This window comes from Numida meleagris, chromosome 32 (genome assembly GCF_002078875.1).
Source record: "Numida meleagris isolate 19003 breed g44 Domestic line chromosome 32, NumMel1.0, whole genome shotgun sequence".
NCBI lineage: Eukaryota > Metazoa > Chordata > Aves > Galliformes > Numididae > Numida > Numida meleagris.
The window spans coordinates 1,030,244-1,052,276 of record NC_034437.1 but is presented as its reverse complement, the minus strand read 5'-3'; the positions used below and the strand labels follow the sequence as shown (position 1 = coordinate 1,052,276).

At 49.8% G+C, this 22,033-nt stretch overlaps 2 protein-coding genes and 1 long non-coding RNA gene across 5 annotated transcripts; 1 reads left to right on the top strand and 2 right to left on the bottom strand.

Annotated features, from left to right (window-relative positions):
* Positions 1,167–18,627, top strand: LOC110389183. Of its 3 annotated transcripts, none has more exons than XR_002433078.1 (6): positions 1,167–1,300; positions 1,995–3,107; positions 7,804–7,984; positions 8,451–8,564; positions 10,328–10,430; positions 18,088–18,627. It is a non-coding gene; the product is annotated as an uncharacterized LOC110389183 (long non-coding RNA). The 3 variants fall into 3 exon arrangements; XR_002433076.1 differs by lacking the exon at positions 18,088–18,627 and adding an exon at positions 12,079–16,714; XR_002433077.1 differs by lacking the exons at positions 1,167–1,300; positions 1,995–3,107; positions 18,088–18,627 and adding exons at positions 6,887–6,969; positions 12,079–16,714.
* Positions 3,102–6,701, bottom strand: LOC110389182 (keratin, type II cytoskeletal cochleal-like). Its single transcript, XM_021379154.1, has 9 exons — positions 6,132–6,701; positions 5,593–5,801; positions 5,124–5,184; positions 4,765–4,860; positions 4,376–4,540; positions 4,125–4,250; positions 3,789–4,009; positions 3,516–3,550; positions 3,102–3,430 (listed from the first exon to the last, which is right to left on the bottom strand). Exons 1-9 carry the CDS (start codon positions 6,558–6,560, stop codon positions 3,282–3,284), a joined length of 1,491 nt encoding a protein of 496 aa, XP_021234829.1. The 5' UTR covers positions 6,561–6,701; the 3' UTR covers positions 3,102–3,281.
* LOC110389175 (keratin, type II cytoskeletal 5-like) lies at positions 17,025–20,895 on the bottom strand. Its single transcript, XM_021379146.1, has 9 exons — positions 20,393–20,895; positions 19,894–20,108; positions 19,521–19,581; positions 19,318–19,413; positions 18,889–19,053; positions 18,062–18,187; positions 17,651–17,871; positions 17,476–17,510; positions 17,025–17,371 (listed from the first exon to the last, which is right to left on the bottom strand). The coding sequence occupies exons 1-9, from the start codon at positions 20,864–20,866 to the stop codon at positions 17,163–17,165; spliced, it is 1,602 nt and encodes a 533-aa protein (XP_021234821.1). The 5' UTR covers positions 20,867–20,895; the 3' UTR covers positions 17,025–17,162.

Here is a 22,033-nt window from a genome sequence, read left to right as displayed (position 1 = left end):
ATGCACCTTGTATTTTTTGTTTGTTCTTTGGGTCTGATCTTGGCTCCAGTCTGGGGCCGGTCAGAATTTAACCTCTACTGACTGAATTAGCGCAAAGCCAGCTGTGTCCTGTGCCTCTTGCTGCGTTCAGGAGCTGTAATTCAGAAGCAGCTTTGCAGTGGGTGAAGGCTTTTGCATTTCCAGAAGGAGACAGGTGTGACCCAGCACCCACCACAGAACGCTCTGCAGCACCGAGAAGGATTTTTTTTTTTGGCCTCCCTGTTTTGCAGCAGTGATTAAGATGGATAATGAGCATCTGAAACGTGAATCAGTCCTGAGCTAAGGGTGCTCCTGGTGGCGTGGGGCTGAGGTTGGGAACGTGCCTGGTGCAGGTGCTGGAGCGGCCCCAGCAGCTGCTGTGGGTCCTGGAGGAGCTGTGAACTGGGGCTCAGAGGACACGGAGCACTGGTGGCTGTTGGGCTCTGCAAACAGATGAGTCAGGGGAAAGATGGAGCCCAACAGAGAGCAGAGAATTGCAGAGGGAATCCCTCCTCAGATGGGTCAGTCCTCTGACCCACGGACGGGCACTTTTTTGTTCACACCCGATGGAAGGGTGATGCCAAGGTGCCCCTCCCAGCCCGCTGTCCCTGATTAGGGCAGGGGTTCAACACAGTCAGGAGTGCATCCATCTCTCTGCACACAGCTAATTACAGCCTCCCACAGTACAGCTCAAAGCCCTTTGCTGCTCTTACAGTCAAACATCGCAGTGCCTCTGCCCCGGTGCCAGCAGGTTGACAGCTGGGCAGGATGCTCCATGCAGGTGCCTTACAGATCTTAAAGACTTCCAGCTAATTTTGTGGTCAGTAGGGTTTGCTTTATCCCTACCAACTGGAATGCAATAAAATCTGGCTGCTTTCTGAACGTAAAAGCAGTGAAATGGCTTTTTTTCCTTCTTCCAGTGTTGCCAGTTTCTACGCAAGTGTCCAGCCAAGCTGTCTGCTACAGCTCAGAGCACTTCAACTGCTTCCTCTTGCTTTCTGCAGGGTAAAATGCATACAATTTATGCGTATTTATAATATTTAAGTATATTTTATAACATAATTTACCTGATTTTTTAAGCCAGTGCTCCTTTGAGTGTTTCTGCTGCTCTGCTTGCTCTCAGCCCCTCTTTTTTCTCCTCTCCTAGCGAGCTGCACTGGTGCTCTTTCTCCAGCAGCACACACTGGGATGTGGCTGTGGATGTGTGTTGCTGTAACAACAGGACTGAGAGCTCTGGAGGTGTGTACTGTCCCCAGGCAGCAGAGGGTTTTACAAAGAGGAGGTAAGATTTGTTATTCTCTATAGGGAAACAGGCAGAAGAGCAGCGAGGACCTGGGGGCAACAAGGCTTGGGAGGAAGGCTGCAGGTGCTGGGGGATTTCTGTAGCTCCCCTGCATTCAAGCTGCATTTGTTTCATGTTTTCCATCAGCTTTTCAGCAGCTATGAAGGCCAAAGCCCTGCTCTGGGGTTGGCTGAGGTTGTCACTTTGTTTTTAAAAAGATTAAATGATTCAAAACCATTATAGGCTGGGCTGGGTCTGAGCTCTAGCACAGACAACTGAAGTGAGGGCACCTGTCCTGGGAAGATGGGGTGCACCAGGGGAGCGTAATTGGCTTGACGAGGTTCTAAAGCCAACCCCTCACCTGGTGAGGAGGAAAAGAAGTTCCCCAGACTCTGCTCAGGGGAAGGGGATGCTCTGTGCTCTGGTGCTGGAGCACCTGCAGTGCAGTATGGGCTGGGAGCTGGTACCAAAGCAAAGGGAGGACAAATTGGCTTCAAACCACCCAGCAGCTCCTGCCATCAGGATGCAAAGAGTTCCTGGGCAAGTTGAGGCAATCAATGATGTTTTCAGGGGATTTAGGCGCTGATGGTGGTAATGAAAAGTTTCAGTTAGCTTTATGCAAACTGCGAGAGCATCTTTGCTTAGTCAGTGCCCTCTAAATGGTGTTTTGTTTTTGTTTCTTTTTTCCTGGGAGGAAAATTATTTGGAGCTCCACCCTGCCTTAATGAAGACATGTAACCCGTGAGTTGGCTCCTGCTCTGTGTGTGCAAGGAGAGAGCTGTGCCTTGGAGAGAGGTTTGATGCTTTGGAGAGGTTTGTAAGCTCCTTGCATGCAGAATATTGGTAGGATGAGGGACGTGGGAGGACTTTGTCAGGGGGATATGGGGCTTGGATCTGCCTGTCAGATCCCTATAAGTGTTGACATTTGAGATCCCAGAGCAAAGACAAAGTCAGCCCTTCTTCTCCCCAGAAAGAAGCCACTGTAACTGAGTTGCTATGTTGATTTATTGGAGATGTGAGACTATAACTAGGATAAAAGCCATTGATGAGTATTGCCGACGAAATGTGCAGTCATTGGAAATATATCGCTGCGTCCTCTCCCCTTCCCAAACCTCAAATAGGATAAATGCACTTACACTAGCAGCTCAGTTTACTACGTACTAGGGAACTGGAAAGGAGACTAATGCCGATGCCATGTGTTTAAGGCTGGGTCTGGATCCCTTGAACACGACAGCAGAGGATTTTTGTGAGCTGGAGCCAGGCTTATTGATGGATCAGCCTCTGTCACATGTGACGATGGGCTCAGGCCCCAAGTCCTTTCATTTAAGATGGTATTTATGGCATCAGATGAGCCAGGCCGTTACAAACACGGAAGAAAAAGGAAAAGTTGAGGATCGGTTTCCAAACAGGTAATGCAAATAGAAAGCAAACTGCCTCCAAACAGCAACAGCCATTGAAATCCCCCCCCTTGGGATGTGAAATGGGTATGTGTAGGGAAACTAGGCAATTTTGAGTGAGTTCTGCTGATGCAAGGGGTGTATCTGTAAATCAGGACAGCTGATATAACTAGGTTATAGTAATAGGTTATATACGGGAGCTGCTAACGCAAGTGGGCTGAATGAAGCCCTAATTAAATGCTCACGAGTGGCAGCTGTTCTGCCCTACACCTCGCTCTGATCCTTCAATCTGTAGAGGCAGAAAGAGCAGGGAACTACACCAAGGGCATCTTGTGAGAACTGTATAACGGCAGCACTAAGGGGATTGGGGGTTTGCTCCTAGAATTCCCTAGCAGAAACAGCAAAACTCTGTGAGTACAGGAATACCCCTCTTTGCATTTTGTATCCCTTTGCATGGAAAAGAAGTGTGCAACATAGGGGAGCTGGGTGCGTGTGCTCCTGCACCAGGCAGGCTCTTGCTGTGAGGGGGCAGAGGGGTGTGCGTGGTGCTTCGTTTCCAGCCTTGCCATTCATCTGCAGCTTCTTCATACAGTCGACTTGGTCATGGACACAACCTTCATGTGGGTGTTCCCACTCCTAATGCATGAGCTTCCGTTGGCCAACTCAGCAAAGCTGGGTTCTGGGCTGTAGGTGAGACCTCCTTCGGAATGGCAGACAGCTGCAAAAGGCAAAGCTGTCTAAGGTTTCAGCTTAGGGAATTGCTGGGAGAAAAGGCAGGAGATGCCCAAGCTCGGAAGAAGTTTTATGCTCCAACTTACAGACGTTGACGGGGAAGCCTCCTTCTGCACAGAGCCTGTGGAGGAAAAGTTGCACGTGGTTATGTGTCTTCACAGGCAGAGCCCCATGAGCCTCAAATGTTTGCAGGGAGCAGGACAGCCTCTTTGCACCAGTGGAGGTGTGGTGGGACTGATAGGAAGAGCTGGCCTGCGAGGTGGATTTACTGCAGGGCAGCTCTGAAAAGCACTGCCCAGTTGGTTTTCCCATTCTGGCACATGAATCTGAAGGGTCTTATGTTGATGTCTTTCACTCACCTGTTCTCCTCGCCTTCCAGCAGCTTCTTGTAGGTCCCAATCTCGATGTCCAGGGCCATCTTGATGTTCATCAGCTCTTGGAACTCCCGCACCTGCTGGGCCAGGTCCTGCTTTGCCTTCTGCAGAGCCGCCTCCAGCTCGGTGAGTTTGCTCTTCGCATCCTTGATGGCCGTTTCCTTGCACTGCTCAGCATCAGCCAGTGCCATTTCCAGTTTGTGGCACTGCAAAGATGTGGTCAGCCTTAAATGTCTCTTGGTATTTTTAAATGTGACACATTTGGAACAAAAATTTGGCATCCCTCTGCCCTGATGGAACAGCAGACCTGGTAATACTCACCTGCTCCTTGGCATTCCTGACTTCTCCACTCAGTTTCTTGACCACCCGTGTCAGCTCGGCTGCCTCTCTTTTCTTCTCTTGCAGACTGTCAGCATTTCTGCCTGCAGTGACTCGCAGCTCCTCAAACTGAAAAAGCCCCAAAGACGTGGGTTGTGTGTCCCCAAGAGCACATGCTTTGAGTTAAATCAGAGCAGATCTGGGTTTTCAGAGGAAAGCTGCGCCCACACCCTCCCTTTGGCTGCATTTCTCACCTTGCCTTTACACCAGGCTTCAGCTTCTGCCCGGCTCTTGCAGGCAGTGTCCTTGTAGTGAGCCTTCACGTTGGCGACGATGCCATCCAGGTCGGGATCCCGGCTGTTGTCCATCTCCACAACCACCGCCGTGTCTGAGATGTGGGCCCGCAGCTGGTTGCTCTCCTGGAGGTGACAGTGAGATGCTGGCACTCCCGTGATCCCATCCAGCCCTGCCCGTGGACTTGGTCCCCCTTAGCGGTGACCACACGTGGGTGGATTGTTGGTCTCCCCATTCACCGTAAGGAGTGACCACTGCCCTGCATCACCCATTCTTCTCCTGTTCTTTGGGATAGATCTTCCAGATCTGCCTGAGAAATGCAGAGCTGGAGCAGCAGGGATCTGCTTACCTCCTCGTAGAGCACCCTGAGGAAGTCGAACTCTCCTTCCAGCCTTCCCACCTTGGCCCCCAGCTCTGCTTTGCTTAAGAAAGAGCAGCCCACGTCCTGAAGTGGTGGTGGGGAGAGAGGGAGGAAACTGATTAATGAGAGCCGACTCGGGGCTGCCCTTGGGGTGAGGGACTTTGGGTGCAGGTAGCATGACTGCGCGCCAGCTCCCGCTTGCACAACTGCTGCTGAGTTCAAGCACACCTGAGCACCAGCTCCTGCTGGTACTTGTTCTGTGCGATGCTCTGGGGAAACAAATCACCACCTGTGTGCACCCCAAAGACCTGAACCCAACAGGAGGGGTTCAAACGGCCTTTGCTCACCTTCTTCAGGGCAATCAACTCCTTCTCGGTGCAGCTCCGCCGGCTGCGTTCGTCTTCATACCTGCGTGGGAAAAGAGGAGATTTCAAGCTTAGTGCAATTACATCTTTGTTTGGGATTCTGCAGGCTTACTTCAAGAAATGGAACGCCTTCTTTTTTTTTTTTTTCCCTCACTTTTCCCTGGTTGATGTTTAGGGATCTTTTGTTCTTGTTTCATAGCCCATGGGGAAGCACACTTGTTTTCAGAGAGGTTTTGGTGTCTTTACAAATCTGCAGAACTGTTTTGATTTGACTTCTGCACCGGGGAACAGAAGAACACTTGGAATAGCTCTAAGTGTCAATTCCTTCAGTTAGGAAAGAGCATGAGAATCTAGAAGAGATTGTGTCCTCTGTTTGCTCTGTAAACTGAGACATGGTTTTATGATCCTGTTCTCTGGGGACCATTTATTATCCTGAGGAGTTCTCACTTACATTTTCTTGTTGGTTTCCAAGGCCTCTTGGGCTGCTTTCAGGTGTCTTTCTAACTGGGCTCTGCTGCACCCCAGTGCTTCCAGCTGCTTCTTCAGATTCCCAATACAAGTCTCCCATATGGGCACAATGGTGTTCCTGCAATGTTTCTGATCCTGCAGAAAGCTCCACTTGGTCTCCAGCGCCTCGTTCTGCTGCTCCAGTAATCGCACCTGAATCCCAGAAAGCAAAATAGGAAATGAGATAGAGGTTAAGTGGTTTTGAGAGGTTATGTCCATGCAACAGCCATAAAATGTGGCTGCTGGTACACCTGAATGCAGTGTTTCCTACTCCAGTGTTCTTTTGTGCATATGGTTTTTGTGGGTAAGTCTTGTGGAAATGCATAAAACCCGTAACGCTTATAGGAAAAAAACACCTTGGTGCTCAGCTGGCATTCTGAAGTTGTCCTCAATGTCTAAAACAGAGCTGTATTACAAGGATTCCTCTCCCTTTCCATGCTAGACCTCCCTGGGACTGGAGCTGGGGAGGGTTTCTCTGCTCACCTTCTCGATGAAAGAAGCAAATTTGTTGTTGAGGGTCTTGATCTGCTCCTTCTCTTGGTTCTTCACGGTCTGCACGTTGGGGTCGAGCTCCAGTTGGAGTGGTTGTAGCAGTTTGCCATTGACAGTGATGGGTACGATGGTGCACGGCCTGGAGGCTCCACCAACCCTGTAGCCAAAGCCAGCACTTCTGCAGTCAAATCCTGCTCCAGCAGCACCAAAGCCATGTCCGCGTCTTGTAGAAGGACATTCTCCTACAACTATTCTGGGCCTGGAGAATGCCACACTGCTGAGGCTCCTGGTGCTGAAGGAACCCAACCTGTGCTGGTGACATGAGGCACTGCGGAAGCTATGCCCATTCCTGGGAAGGGCGAGAGAAGATGAGCTGAAATTGCCAACGCGGCCAACGTTGGTGCCATAGGAGCAGGACATGGCTGCTGGTGGGGAGGGCTGGGTGCAGGCAGCGTGCTGGGCCCCAGTGCAGTTCCCTCTGCCTCCAGTGCAGCACCTTCTTCCTTTTATTTGTGTGGGGAATGGGGCGAGGCTGCGTGAAACTTCCACAAGATGTTTACCATGCAGAGTAGGAGCTGCTTAGCATATGTTGCGCTCACCAGCAGAGAAGGCAGATTTGCCCCATAACGCAAATGAAGTGTACTGTTAAATCAATGGGGACATACTGAAGTCTTGTGTAATCACAGTGGAAATCAGGGCTTGTGCTGGTGCTCCTTGTTTTCAGGAATGTAAAAGCTTTTACTTTGTTATAGGTTGGATGAAGACGTCAAGTTCTCCCTCATCAGAGTGCTTCCCTAGCTTTACATTTTGCTGCTACCCTAGCTTGCAAGTAAGAGCTCTGAAGGAGAATGTAGCTGGATATTAGGAATAATTTCTTCTCTGAAAGAGTGATGATGCATTGGCATAAGCTGCTGAGGGAGGTGTTGGGGTCACCATCCCAGGAGGGGTTCAAGAACCGTGGAGATGTGGCACTTGGGGACATGGTCAGTGGGCATGGTGGGATGGGTTGGGGTTGGACTGGGTGGTCTTGGAAGTCTTTTCCAACCAGAAGGAGTCTGAGATACAACCAAATGCTTAATAAATAACATTGGTAGTAAATGTGAATTCATTGAGAGTTAGCAAACAAAGCCTTGATTGCAGGTTAGTGACGGATGACCGTGTTTTGTTGACTTTGCCTAAGGAAAGGCAACATCTTTGAATGCCTAGCAAACATCATTGGGACCAGGTGTATTTGTCAAGGAGGCTTTTCTGCAGATTGCTGGTGGGAGTGTTTTCCATTGTAACTTATTTTGGGGGGTATTAGTTGAAACAGAGACCTGTTTTTGGAACGTGGTGGCTGTTGTAGATGCTCCAAATTAGCGAAGTCCTCAGAAAAGTGCCGTCTCCTTGTCCCTCAGCTCTAAGGCTCACTCCTTGCTTGGGGCTCTCTCCTTTGCCTCCCACGCTGGGTGAGTGCTCTCATTGCAGCATCAGGGCTCAATTCCTCCATTCCTCCCACCTTCGCTGTTCACGTGTGTGTGTGTGTCCATGGCTTGGAGAGATGGGAATGGCGTTGGGGCCCGCGTCGCTGTGTGGGAGGGCAGCATGCTTTCTAGGGGCAGGGTGGAAGTTCCAAGTTAATGGTTGGGTTTTGCTTATTGTGTTTTTCCCCTTCCTTGTTCAGTGGTTGATTACAAGCCCAAATTAGTAGCCTCGCTGGACTCCTCAGCTCCAGGGCCCTCAAAGACTTTCCAGGGATGGTGCATAAGAGGATGGAGCAAATCTGATGATTCCGGGGTGTCCTTCATCCTCCTGTGCCAGGTCACCTTGCTCCAGTTTGGGCTCTGGCTGCATTTCACTGCTTTGTGAGTGCATCTCTTCCTTCCACATCCTCTGAATGCCGTCTTTTCCCTTCATTTCGGGAAACATTTTCTCATGTTAATGAGGCAAGTAACACTGAATGTGACTTTACAGCAGTTTTGGACAGAGGGGTTGTAAGGGGGGGTGGCCATACACAGTGCCCATCCCAAAAGGAGAGAGGGGCTCTGAATTAAGCTACAGGTCCTCCCTTTCAGTGGGGCAAAGCAGCTAAGCAAGATGTTGGACCCTAAGAAAACCCACCAAGATCTTTTGAGCTAGCTCAACTAAAACAAACAGTGCTAATTGGCTTGAGCAGGATAGGAGTGTGATGCTCGGGTGAGTGGTGAAAGTAAATGGAGTGTGGGGGGGGGGTGAGATGTGCGGTGGCCCCTGTGTACCAGCACTCAGTAATGAGAGACTGCCTTCATTAGAGTTATTTCATTGGTGATTATTGGTTTTAACTGTCTCTAGTTCATCACTCTGAAAAGAAGAACCACATAATGTGCTGGTGTCAGCAGGGAGAAATGGAGAAAAAACCAAGATAAAGGCACACAACAGACACTGTGGGGGAGGCTGATGATCTGGGTAAGACCTCTCTGCTCCATTTGGTTTTTCCTCTTCTCTGCAGTCACATCCATGCACTGGAAGAGCAGAAACATGCATTGCTTTGTGCGTTCAACCCAGGTGTCTTCCTATGCAGTTGGCTCCTTAACGAGTGCACTGCAGCTTTACAATAGCATCGCTGCTTTGTGTGCAGCTGATAGGACCTGCTGAAGGGATGCTCCTCCTTTTGAATGCCTGGCTCATTTTTTTGAGTATTTTGGAGGTTGTAGAGGACACACCTTTGATACTGGAGCTCTTCCTGCTCACAGCACCATGCAGTGGTAGAAGCAGCATCCGGAGTGATGATGCTTTTGTCCCCGGTGCCTCCTGTGGTTACGGTTACAGAGGTGGTGACTGTAAAAGGAGCTGGTGGGCTTGGATGCATTGCCTATTCCCCCATCTAAACCTCCTGCAGGCTGGACCAGCACCCACAGAGCGTTTTGCTCTGTACTTTGGATTATCAGCAAGTGTGAGAGTCAAGCAGGTGATGCGTATTTCCACAGTCTGTGGGTGTGCCTGTTCATTGCAGGAGAGTTGGATTGGACGGTCTTTAAAGATCCCTTCCAACTCAAATGGTTCTATGATTCTATGATCAAAACGGACTTAATTGCTCCCTTTCTCTAGTGGAGGAGTTGGAAATCCACAGCCTTGGAATTACCATTGCCACATTTCTGTCCTTGAGTCATCCTTCCCTGGGCTTTGGTGTTTTCATGTTATCCAGTTGTCTCTGAATCACCTAATTCAGCTCCGTAATTTTGGTTTTTTATGTTACACAAGCTGTGTTTGCCAGCAGCTTCTCTCAGTTCCTCATACTTAGGAGAGAGAAAATGCAACGAAAATAAACACCAGAGTGAGGAGATGTCAGTAATGAGAACTGCTGTGCAGTGCTGGGATCACAGCCCCTGATATCAAGCTATAAGGCCAAAACCTTTATCATTGGGGTCACAACTGATTCATTTACACCATAGCAGCTCTGGGTGTAAAGGTGCTAGGAGAGGATGTACCAAACAGCACATGGCTGAGAAAACAGACCTTTAAAGAGCTCCTTCAGCCCAACTTGGGAAACATGGAGAAGCAGAAGTGGGGCATAAACCCTTCTGTGAATGTCCCTTGTTCTTGTAGTACCAGGACTCTGTCAGCCCAGCTCCTTTTGGCTGTGTCCAAAAGCTTTGGATGACAGCAGCGTTGTCACCCATCTCCAGGCTTTGGTTTCATACACTGATTTAAAATCATATGGATTTGCCCACAGTGGGTGCCTGGATCTGAGCAATTCCCTGGGGGCAACAGCAAGGTGAGCAATTGTCCACTTCCATGACATTCTACCATCAAATAGAAACAGATTCCTTAGGATCTTGCCCATGCAATGCGGCAGTGGTGCCTTTGAAATGTGGAGCATTGGTCTGATGTATGCACAAGACACCAAAAATCTTCCTGACCTTAAGTGATGGGCTGTAAGAGCTGAACTCTGTGGGCCTTTCCAAGAGGCATGGGTTGGAGGAAAAGTAAAAGAAGTGGTTACTCTGCATTCGGGCTTCTCTGGAGGCTGATTCTGGGTGAGGGACTCCACCTCGGCTTTGCTCATGGAGATACTATCCATGTGCCCAAGCACATCAGAAGGCTTTGTGCAATAAAGGAGCATTCTGCTTAATGCCACGTGCAGTGGGATTACAGCTCCTAGTGCTGCTTCTTGCAGGGACATGAGTTTTACCGTGTTATTAAACAGATTTCCTCTCTCATCCTCTTAGGCACAAGAGGAACGTTGCTGGGCAGAGCAGAGAAGAGAAGAGTTTGACCAGTTGGGGTACACAAATGTCCCAAAGGGCCACGTTGAGCTACAACCGACTCAAGGTGGGATTCAACTCCTTTAATTACATCTTCCCAAAAGTTGGCCTGTAGGTCCCTCTAGAGTCTCTGGAGGGTGAGAAGCAATCTCACCACTGTCTCTCCAACAACGTTCACTGCTGTTCCTACCAAAAGCCCCAAATAAGTGTTTGCATTGGCCTGAAATGCCCTCAGCTCTTGGAGCAGAACACACTCCTTCCCTACACACCTTTCCTCTCCGTGCCTGCAAGGGGAAGAAAAAAACATAATTTTGCTCCTCATTATTCAACCTAGGCAAAAATTTGATCTCATCCTCCTGCCTCACCTCCAAATGCCCAACCCCAGCATGGACACAGCTGGTGACACAAGTCATACAGGTGGACATTGCTGGTGACATTGCGTCTTGTGCAGCTCTGCCAACTAAAAATGAATGAGATCCATTCCAGTTCTAGTTTTGGAATTTTTACCTTTTAAAAAAAAAAAAAAACTTCCTTTTTTTTGTAATCTTCCATTATACCTTGCATATCACTCCGTTCTGCTGCCAGCTTGGCTCTGTCCCTTCCCAGAACATCCCGCTTGGCTCTTCCAGTTGGCAATAGAAGTTTCCAGTGTTAGCTCAGCGTTGCTGTTGTAACACTTCTGCTCCTGTAGAAATCCCCATGTGGTCTCCAGCCCCTTGTTATGCTGCTCCAGCAGCCGGACTTGAAATTCAAAGTGTAAAGATTTGTTACTGGTGATACAGAAGTGAGCAATTACAGCCCAAGTAGTGGTAAACTGAGAGATGAAATTGGTATCATTCAGGATATTAGTAGGTGAATGGAAAAAGCAGACAGCTGAAAATCTGTCAAGTGACTTCTTCTCACGAGAAGGCCGTTCTGAAAAATGTCTCTGCTGTTATAGGAAAAGCCCTAAGTTACTCATTACTGAGATGGGATAAATCAGAGATAATTCTGCTTCAGTTTCAGACTCAAGGGGTATAAAAATGGGGCTTAGAGAACCAACTTCTCTGCAGGTAGCAGCGAAACTTGATCTATCTCCAGCCTGAGCTCCGTGATGGGGGTCTGGGCAATGGGTGTGCAGGCCCCTGTGTGTCCATCAACCCCATAGCCAAAGCTAGCACCTCTGTAGCCCAACCCCATGCCAGAGGGACCATGGCCATATCTCTCCATTGCCACCCAGGCTTGTACTGCTGATACGTCCCAGCCCAGAGCATCCTGTGCTGCCAGCTCCATGCCACGAGGGGGATCAATGGTGGATCTCCTTCTGCTTCTGGGGGTCCCAGCAGAGCAGGAGCTGAAATTCCTCATGCTTCACATGGAGTTGGCAAGCTATCATGGCTGCCTTGAAGGGGAATGAAAGTGGAGGGAGCAGGAGGCAGTGCACATGAGGTGGCCTGATCGGAAACCCTCTGGAATGAGAAACAGAGCCTTCACCCTCTTTTCTCCCAGAAAAAAATGGCGTTTTGCTGCACAACCATCCCCAAATGACCATTTTAAACCATATTTATGAGCTTGGGGTATTTGGTAATATCCCACTCATCTTGTTTGCTGAAGAGCAACGTGAATTGCTTTTAAGTGCACATCTATCGTTAGGTTCTGGGCTGTGTTTCTAATTTGAATGGGAGGGAATCCTTGGCCCCATAAAAACTGCATTTGCAAACCTCCCTTTTTTATAGTGAGCATGGAAGAGAGAAGCAGAACCAATCGTCTGATTACGTCTTGATACATGCAAGCAGAAGAATCTGAATTAAACTCTTGGCAGCATCCTGGGTATCTAAACAGAGATTCAGATGGGCTTTGCATTACCCTTTAGCCAAAGCTGCTCCCTTTTCGAACCTAATTCTATAACTTACATGAATGAAAGAAAAATAAAAACAAAGGCAAAGGTTGAATGGATGGAGCAACAGTGGAGTGAATGTACTGATGCTGCCAGAAGAGTCCTCCATAGGATTACTGACAGGAGAGCTGGGCTTGGCCATCACTCCCTGCTGAATTTGCTTGGCAAATCCCCACGGATGTAATTTTGGATTACATGTGCATACGAGCAAAGGAGGTGGGCTCAAAGCGACGAGGACAAAAGAAAGCATGCAAGTCATTCCTATGAGATGAAATAAGGGTTTTTCTGTTCCATCTCTCCCGAAATATTGAAGGGCTGTGTGCCATGGGTGGGTACTCTCTTAATGCTTTTGCCTCCAGTGGGATAACAGTGAATAAGCCCTGAACATCTCAGCTTTGTCTGAAGGTGCATTTGCCTTTATGTGATTTTCTTGGCATTCACTATGGCCTGAGAACATGAAGGGGATCAGAGAGGAGTTCCTGCTTGCAAGCCTGAAAGCTGGAGTGCCTTATTTAGAGTGAAGCTGTGTGGGAGGTGTATGTGCTGAGCACTTTTCTGGGTGTCAGCCTAAGAGGAGTCAAGGGAGCTCAGCATCTTTCATCACTGGGCCCCAGATTCTGGAGAACCGCTGCTCTATGTGATAGTTGACATCTGCTGTGCAATGGAAGAAGGGATACTGGCTTCTTCTCATGCTTTTTCTCTCTGAGATTTGTAATGACAGAGCTGAGCAACGCTTGGTACCACCAGCTTGTCTGAGCCAGCACAGCTTCCAGCTGCATCCCAGCAGCAACCACATCCTCACCCAACTCATGGCAGTCAGCTGCTCCAGGGAGGGGATGGAGGTTAACCCCTCCTGTTTTCCAGATGGGGCACCGGGGGTGAGCAGCAGGGGAGCTGCACTTTGCAGGTGCTGCAGCTGGATGGAGGCTCAGCTCTGGCTGTGTGCGCGTGCAGTGATGCTAACACATAGCACGAGCTGCAGGGTGGAGCAACCCTTGCAGAACTTCAACTTGTGTGCGTGGGCTCCACGTTTCCCAACTCCAAAACACCGTTTAGGAGTGCTCCTGCAATGGCATCTGCAGCCAACTGCCTGGAGCCCTTTTGGTCCCACAAATGTGTTGTTGGGTGACAATTCATCTGATCCCAAATATCTGCCTCTGTCCTTCAATTGGCTCTCACGGAGGTGGTTATGGCCAGATGAAACCAGCCCCACCTCCTGGTCCTGCTCTGTGTGGGCTGGGAAGCCTGCAGTGCTGTGTGGTGCTGCCCTGTGTTCCTTCTGTCCCATACCCTGAGCATTCCCTCTCCTCTCTGGGGCTGAACCAAGGTGCAGCAGGGCTCAGAGAAACAGTGGGTGCCTATGGCAATGTAGAAAGCCTTCCACGCTTCTAAATTGTGCTTTCCGTTAAATTTCATTATGACAGATAAAATGCACACTGTTCACGGTAAGTTTGATTGCAGTTTATTGGAGAAATGGCATAAAACTGAAACAGTTCAACAGGAGCGGAAGATGTGAGGAGAGGGGCTGGGTACATTTGAGTGTCCTTCAACCCTCTTTTTTGCCTCCCTCCCTCTTCCGTACAAAGGTGGGGGGGGCTAAGAACTAAGGCATTGAACCAGGGATGGATTCCTTGTGTTTTTAACCCTGTTGGTGTTACTGCCTCCAGTTTGGCTGGTGGGGGGGCTTACAGCTGGGATTCATCCTTATTCAGCTCCCTGGAAACTGGGGATTTGGGGTTTCCTGCTGTAGCTAATGGAGGAAGAGATGTATCCTGTCCTAAAATATCCTCATCCATCCTGTTGGCGAAGGTGGCAGAGGTGGCAGACGGTGATCTCCTTCCCCAGAAAGGCAGAGCAGAGGGTGCTGTGCTCTTCTTTTCAGTTGCTCCTCACTCTCCTCTCTTGTTTTTCTGGTTCCACACTGCCGATTTAAGCTCCTTCCTTACTCAAATCCATTACGCAGTGCGTCCCCTGGGGATACGGTAGCAGACACTGAGGCTTGACAGAAGTTTTTCCAAAGTTCATACAGTGGATGAGAAGGAGCAGCTCCTCCTAAAGAGTTGATGAGCTGAGCTGAAACCTTCAGAGACTTTCTATGGGGTAGAAATTACCTCCTGGCTTCCAGCAGCACTGGAACCCAACCATGAGGAGCAAGTTGTGCTGTTATTTTAGAGAGAGGAAGGAGCACTTAAGCACACACTTAAAATTAATCGTCGTTTTTTCGGCAGATTTTCTCTCCTGGAGAGGAACCCACATCGGTAAGAAGTGGTCAGAGCGCTCCTAGTTTAAAAAAGAAGTAGAAATAAAAGAAATTTAAAAATAAAGGCAGATGCCATGCAGGGTGTAGGGTACCACTATTTATACAGCAGCTGAAGAGAGCCTGGTCGGGTTAGTTGTTGCTGAGGTCTCACAGTTCTTGGTTGCACTGGGTCTTAAACTCTTCCAGAAAGAGGACAGAATGGAGAAAAACTGGATGGGGTTCCTTCCTTCTGTTGTGTGTTGTTGCTTACGTGATCTTGATGTGTTTGACAGCATTGTGCATGGTCTGCACCATCCCATGTGGCCTTCAGCATCAGTGAGTGAGCACTGGCTCATTGACTGGGAGATTTGGAGAGGAGGAGCAGTATTTAGTCACAAGGAAGCCTGGAGAAATAGCGTGCTCCTTATCCAGCCCTACTTACTAAGCTCCAAAACTCTGTGTATCAAGGATTTAGAAGTGAATGTCTAAAATGGAGAGCAATCCTGATCCCACTCTACAGATAATGACAACTATGCCAGGCTGGATGGGCGAAGTGAGCCTCACCTTGCTAATGAAGGAGGTGAACCTGTTAGTGAGGTCTTTGATCTGATCCTCCTTCTCCTAATGTTCTCACTGCACTGGGGCTGATATCCAAGTTAATATTGACCAGGAGGTTTGGGTTGACCATGATCCCTTGAATACCTCTGGGGCAACATCCTCCTCCAAACCTAAACCCAAACCCTCCATCACTCACCCTATGGCTGCACCCTGACCTGGCAGAGTAGTGCCCTCTGCTTCTGGAAATACTCTTGCTTCCCCCTGGGTTGGGAAGGCTCCTGCTGTCAAACCCTCTGCAGATCCATCCCACACTTCTCCCACTGCTGTGGGACATGCAGATGGAGCTGAAAGTGCTTTGGGCAATGGGCACAGTGGTGGAAACAGCACCAAACCCATCAGTGATCCTAACCCATGGCTGGCTGACTTCAGTGTGGCTGCAGAGGGATGAGATGGCAGATGGACAGGAATCTCTAAGTTTGTCCCTGGGGTGACCCCTGCCTTAAATCCTTCTGCATTCTGGGCTTGTGCAGAGGACTGGGTGGTGGAATCATAGAATCATTAAGGCTGGAAAAGACCTCTAAGACCATCAAGTCCAGCCATCAACGCATCATCACCATGCCCACTAACCCATGTAGCTCACTGCCACACGAAGCACATCAGCTTACAGTGGTGCACCTGGCCACACTTCCAGCCCGTTAATCACCCAACTCTCTGGTGCACCAGGTTGGCAACCTGCAGGCTCATAAAACTAACCAAACTTTCCAGCCTGTATTTTTCAGGGTGCTGAGGACTGCTGGGAAAATATATATCTCTACATCTGATTGTTCCCTTTGGGCTTGCTTTTAGCTTGGTGTCAGTGCTGGTTCAGTTTAAAGCAGATGGAACTGAAGCTGCCACAAGGGCAGTGGTGGAGATGCTGAAAATGCCAATTTGATGTCTTTGATAAGGGAAACCTGGCTTTGCTCACGGGATTGACATGTGGTCAAGGCAAGGGGCAACTGGAGGTCTTGGTGTGCTCCTCTGCTTTGCAAGCTTGACTTCTTGTGATGAAGAGAATAGTTGGGAGGCACTTCTGCTCTTCTGCAGGGGAGGCCTGGGTGCTTTTCTTGGCCATAGTGCTGGATGCTGAGATATCTACAGAGAGAAAGCATGCTGGCAGTAGAAGTGAAGCTGTCAGGTGCCTGTTTGCTGCTGGATAGCATTTGCATGGGCTCCAGCAAGCCAAATTCTGTTCTGTGAGTGTCAGTGGAAATCAGGTCCAGAGATACCGAAGGTGGAAGGGCAGGCGTTAGAGGATGGGCCGTTTCCTTGTGGTAGTGCATTGTTGTGCTCAGGTCTGGAGGATTAATGAGGAGTTTGTTGTTTTTTATCACTTTCTCTTGGCCAAGCGTCGGTCAGTGAGTCATGTTTGCCTCCAGCACTTTGCTCACCCAGCAGAGCTGAGTCACACTGGACGTGGCTCTTCCCAAAGCAGATGAGTTCAGGGCTTTAATGGGTCTTTGCAGTTTCTAATTATGGTGATATCAATGATGGCATTTTATTAACCCCTGCAGCTATTGCATGCACAGAACACGTAAGCTGAACTTCTTGGGGAAAACTGATTTATGTCCCTGCATGAGTCACCACATAAAACCTTGAAAAATTACAGGGGCTTGAGACGCCACGACAGAAATTAGGATAGAAGGATGTTTTCTCTGGTGTGTGGAGGCAAGAGTTGGAAATTTCCCTTTTCTTTGGAGGCTGATGCCAAAAAATCTTGCTGCACAAATGGGAATGGGACATCCCCACTCCTTTTTCCTGTTGGATGGAAGTGATGGCCATGGAAGAGGGAGAGTTCACAACTGTTACGTGTGTGACTTGTGTTCCCCTTCTGCTAAAGAGATGATAGTGCCACCATGGCCATGTAAAGTCATTGAAATTAAAAGGAGAATACAACAGAATGAATTTCGCATGCCTTTTATTAGACAAACACTGGGATGTGGGGCTTCTGGAGCATCTAAGAGCAAACAGGAGCAAGGCATTTACATAAATAAGGGCAGACAACTTGGACTTCCAAACCTTTTGCAAGTAACAGAGTGAGGACTGCACGCAATGCAAGGGACAGAGCAGCACGTGGCTGTCGGAACTCAGTAGCACCTCTTGGTCGAAGAGCTGCTGATGTACTGCACGCTGGAGCTGCTCCCACCGACCATACATGGCCCGGCCATACCTTGTCCGCTCCCAGAGCTGAAGCCCATTCCTCCAGCACAGAGCCCAGCTCCGGCCCCACTGCTGCCTCTGAAGCTCTGACAGCTCCCACTTCCATATCCTGATCCTACAGCAGTTCTGGTCACAGCTGCAAGAGGAGAACACACTTATCAGAGGCACCCACAAACAGATGGACAGAGCGGCTGGCAGACAGATGGAAAAGTCACAAAACTGTCTTTAGAAGGTACTTACAGATATTCACTGCACCAGCACCTTCTCCAGAGAGCCTGGAAGGGAGCAAAAGAAGACAGTAAGCATTTAGGGGGAGTCCATGAACAAAAGGTGCTTGAAAAGCCAACAGAACATCTGTGAAATATCACTGGGGGAAGCTGCAGAGCTTGCAACTGCACAGCTCAGCTTCATCCACCTGCACTCCTCGCCCTCCAGCAGCTTCCTGTAGGTCGCGATCTCGATGTCCAGGGCCAGCTTGACGTTCATCAGCTCCTGGTACTCGCGCAGCTGCCGGGCGAGGTCTGCCTTTGCCTGCTGCAGGGCTGCCTCCAGCTCGGCCAGTTTGTCCCTGGCATCCTTCAGGGCCAGCTCCCCACGCTGCTCAGCATCCGCGATGGCCGTCTGCAAGCTGGCACACTGGGGAGGAAAAACAGTGGCTGAAATCCCCATCTGGAGCATAGGGCAGTTCATTGCACCCTACAGTCATGGTGCATGGCCATAGGTGCAGAAGGCTTTGAATTAATTAATTCATGATCCAGCAGAACTCATTGAGGTGCATTTATATTTATTTGCTGGACTTGGTTGAGTCTTTGCATTTGCCCTGTACCTGTTTCTTCACGCTGTCAATCTCAGCCCGCAGCCGCTGGACGTGCCGGTTGAGCTCAGAGATCTCCTGCTTGGTGCTGCGGAGGTCATCCCCGTGCCTGCCTGCGGTAGCCTGCAGCTCTTCGTACTGCCAGGGAGAGGAACAGAAGTCAGGGTGGAACCCAGCATTGTAGATTGAAGAAGCATGTGAGTATCATATCATAGAACCATGGGATGGTTGGGTTGGAAGGGTCCTTCAAGATCGTGGAACCATAGGATGGCTGGGTTGGGAGGGTCCTAAAAGGTCATAGAACTATAGGACGGTTGGGTTGGAAGGGATCTTCAAGATCATGGAGCCATAGGATGTTTGGGTTGGAAGGGTCCTAAAAGATCATGCAGAACCATGGGATTACAGCATGGCTTGGGTTGAAAGGGTCCTTACAGCCCCCCAGCCCCACTCCTGCCCTGGGCTGCTCCCTCCTCTCCATCAGCCCAGGGCCCCATCCATGGCCATGAGCACCTCAAAGGTTGGAGCACCCACACTTCTCAGGGCAGCAGTGCCAGGGCCTCAACACCACCTGAGTAAGGAATTTCCTCCCCACACCTCACCCCAATTTCTTCTCTCTTACTTTAAAGCCTTTCCTCCTTCTCATATCACTATCAGATAAAGTAGTATTTCTGCTCAGAGGTGTGTGTCTCTTCTCAATCCCAAACCAGTACTTAGAGCTTTTATGGGGTTATTAAATCTGAAGTCATCCTGTGCTGTAAAATTCTCAGTAGAACCTACCCTTGGGTATCTGGGAAAGGGAGCATGGTTTGCCCTTAAAAGAACCCTTCTTTAGTTCTCACCCTGGACTGGTACCAGGACTCAGCCTCCTCCCTGCTGCGGTTGGCGATGTCCTCGTACTGCGCCTTCACCTCGGCGATAATGCTGTCCATGTCCAGGCTGCGGTTGTTGTCCATGGTCAGGATGACAGAGGTGTCAGAGATCTGGGTCTGCAGCTGAGACAGCTCCTGACAAAGCAGTGGGGTTTGGGTGAGTCACAGGTGGGGCACATCTCTTGTTCCAGGCCCCAGTGGAGAACAGAGCTGTGTTTGCAAAGTGATTTTTGCACGAATCTTCCAGGAGGGGTTAATAAAACAGGTGACATGGAAAAAGCGTGGAGGTATGCAGTGCAATGGAGAGGAAAATAATCCATCCCGAGCTTCTGAGGTGGGAAAGGGAAGCAAAGAAGTTGGAAAATGGGCAGGACATGAAGGTCCTGGGAAGGTGCTTACTGCTTCGTAGAGGGCTCTGAGGAAGTCTATCTCCTCCAGGAGGGCGTCCCGCCTGGCTTGCAGCTCTGTCTTTGTCATATAGGTAGAATCCACCTCCTAGGGAAAAAGCACAGCACAGGAATGGAGCCATTTCCAGAGGAGAAGCTGCAGTGTTTCTTGCAGCAGCTGTGCAGCAGCAGGGAGTTCAGCATGCATGCACCCACCTTCTTCAGAATCACAAACTCGTTCTCGACAGCTGTGCGCTTGTTGATCTCCTCTTCATATCTGTGGGACGGAAATGGAGGGTTGCTATGGGCTTATGTAGAAGTTTTGTAAGTATTTTTAGGACCCATCTCAGTCTTTTTTTTAGAGGAACATTTTGGTACCTTGGTCTCTTAGCCCTATAGCTTTCTGCCTGATTTTCAGCCATGGGGTTGGGTATGTGACATACACAAACATAACCCTGGGCATTATTCAGAGCATTATATCCGCAACAACAACAAAAAAAAGGCCTTTTTTCCTTGTCTGGCTGCACAGGTGAGTGCAATGGAGCGCTGCCCACCTTACTCACCAAACAAACCCCAAACAAAGACTTACTTGCTCTTGAAGTCCTCAGCCAGGCTCTGCACCTTGCTCAGCTCCCCACCCAGGTTCTCCTTGTCCGCCAGCAAGCTGCTCAGCTGCCTCCTGAGGTTGTTGATGTAAGCCTCAAAGAGGGGCTCAATGTTGTTTCTGACCGTTTTGTGCCCCTGTTCCTGCAGAAGGGCCCACTTGGTCTCCAGGACTTTGTTTTCTTGCTCAAGGAACCGAACCTGGAAGGAGAAAGCAGCTACTTCAGAAGCAGTGACTTTAGGATGGTTTTCCCTAGCTCTCCTTCCCTACATCCCAAAGCACCATTTCCCCTCTGCTACTCTCATTGTGTGGGATGAATGAATGGTCTCAAACCAAACAACCCTCAGGCTTTTTTCCCTGGCTGCTGCTGATAGAAATGGTGCTGCATCAAAAGCAGCATGGCTGATAGAGATGCAGCTTGCCCTTCTTTGTGCTTCTCCACTGAAGAATCAGCATGGCACAGCCAAGAAATCTCACGGCTCACCTTGTCAATGAAGGAAGCAAATTTATTGTTGAGGGTTTGGATCTGCTCCTTCTCCTCCTTACGGATGCTCTGGATGGTGGGGTCGATCGCCAGGTTGAGGGGCTTCAGAAGGCTCTGGTTGACGGAGACCTCCTGGATGCCCCCAGTGGGGAATCCAGGGCCACCCATGCCCCCACCAAACCCGAAAGCACCACCAAACCCGCAGGAGATTCCAGTGCCAGCACCAAACCCTGCAGGTCCATAGAATCCACTGCCCCTTCCAGCCGCAGATATCCTCTTGCATCCACCAATGCTGTAGAGGCTCCTGCTTCCAAAACCTCCTCCAAATCCTCCATACCCTGTGGCAGTGCCGCAGCTTCCACCTTGAGCCACGGAGCGTGAGACGAACCCGGTGCTGCAGGCACTCGGGATGAAGGCAGATGCGGCGCTGAAGCCGGTCCGGCACTGGTTCTTCACGGTGCACTGCCGAGACATTGCAGCTGATGTGAGCGGTTGGAAGAGCAAAGCAGTGAGGACGAGGAGGAGGGCAGGAAGGTGAGGTTGTGCTCCCCAGGCTGGGGTTGGCCCTTTTATTCCTTAAGAGATGGGGATGGGTTTGGTGTGCTGCTCACCGGACTGATTAACCGGGCTCGGCACGCCTCGCTGTGATGCCAATCACCTGCAAAGTTGCAGCTGTTGCATTTTTGGGGACAGTCATGGTCTGACTGTTGAAATATCTGTGAAAACACCAAAGGCTGCTCACAGTCACCCCTTCCCCACTCCTTTCTGCAGTGCATTGCCCGTGTTGGGCAAGTGCTCGCTCATCTCTATTTCACGGGTGAATCAGTCCCTTCCTTGCGTAAAGGCGCATTTTTTCACTTTGCAGCGCTTTGCGGTTTGGGAAATCTCTGATTGTGGGTCTGTGTTTTTCCACTGCTGAGATTCTGAGTAAGGCCATCAGCATCAGCACCTCGGGCCTCAACTTGTTGGACGTTCTGGGCTCTTGTTCTCATGCCTGAATGTGGCATTTAACCTGAGATGATAGGAAAAAGGAAGAAAGAGGTGATGGACAAAGCCAGCATGGCAATGGGCATTGGTGGAAGTCTTGGATCATCAGCTACTGGAAACCATTCGAGGAATGGGAAGGACATGGAAGTTGCTTTGTGAACAATACCTTCAGACCTTTTCTTTCCATGAAATGAGTCTGCAGATCACCCTGATTCAGAATGACAACAAATGATGAAATATCACAGTGTGAGCTGGGAGGGAGCTCCCGCTGGCAGTGACGGCACAGCCTGAGCTGGCGATTCCGCACGGCTTCACCTCGCAGGCGTTGAGCCGTTCCCCAACTGACGGGTGACCATGCCCCTACCCAGCCTGTTCCCAGGCTCTCCTCCCCACATCTCTTCCCCTTTCGATAACTCTTAGTCACAAGGAAATTCAGTGCTGGGGATCTGCTCTTGTAGCATTGTTCTCAGCCAACTCCCTCCAATTCATCAGAGTTCCCAGGAAATGCCAGCAGTGCACTTCTTCAAAGATCCACGCTGTCCTGACTAGCCCTCTGTGCCCTGCACTGCAGCGCTGTGTGCATGGAAACCTGTCCTGGAGGTGCTCCAAGGTCACTCCTGGTGTCTGCTCTGGGTGCCCAGCACTTTTTGGGGC

Excerpts from the sequence above, each read along its gene's own strand:
- LOC110389182 (XM_021379154.1), bottom strand. The coding sequence starts at position 6,560 with ATGTCCTGCTCCTATGGCACCAACGTTGGCCGCGTTGGCAATTTCAGC. Across the intron at positions 5,802-6,131 it reads TTGCTTCTTTCATCGAGAAG|GTGCGATTACTGGAGCAGCA; the intron begins GTGAGCAGAGAA and ends TCTGGGATTCAG. Across the intron at positions 4,251-4,375 it reads AAGCCTGGTGTAAAGGCAAG|TTTGAGGAGCTGCGAGTCAC; the intron begins GTGAGAAATGCA and ends GGGCTTTTTCAG.
- LOC110389175 (XM_021379146.1), bottom strand. The coding sequence starts at position 20,866 with ATGTCTCGGCAGTGCACCGTGAAGAACCAGTGCCGGACCGGCTTCAGC. Across the intron at positions 19,582-19,893 it reads GCTGAGGACTTCAAGAGCAA|ATATGAAGAGGAGATCAACA; the intron begins GTAAGTCTTTGT and ends TCCGTCCCACAG. Across the intron at positions 19,054-19,317 it reads TCAGAGCCCTCTACGAAGCA|GAGCTGTCTCAGCTGCAGAC; the intron begins GTAAGCACCTTC and ends CTGCTTTGTCAG.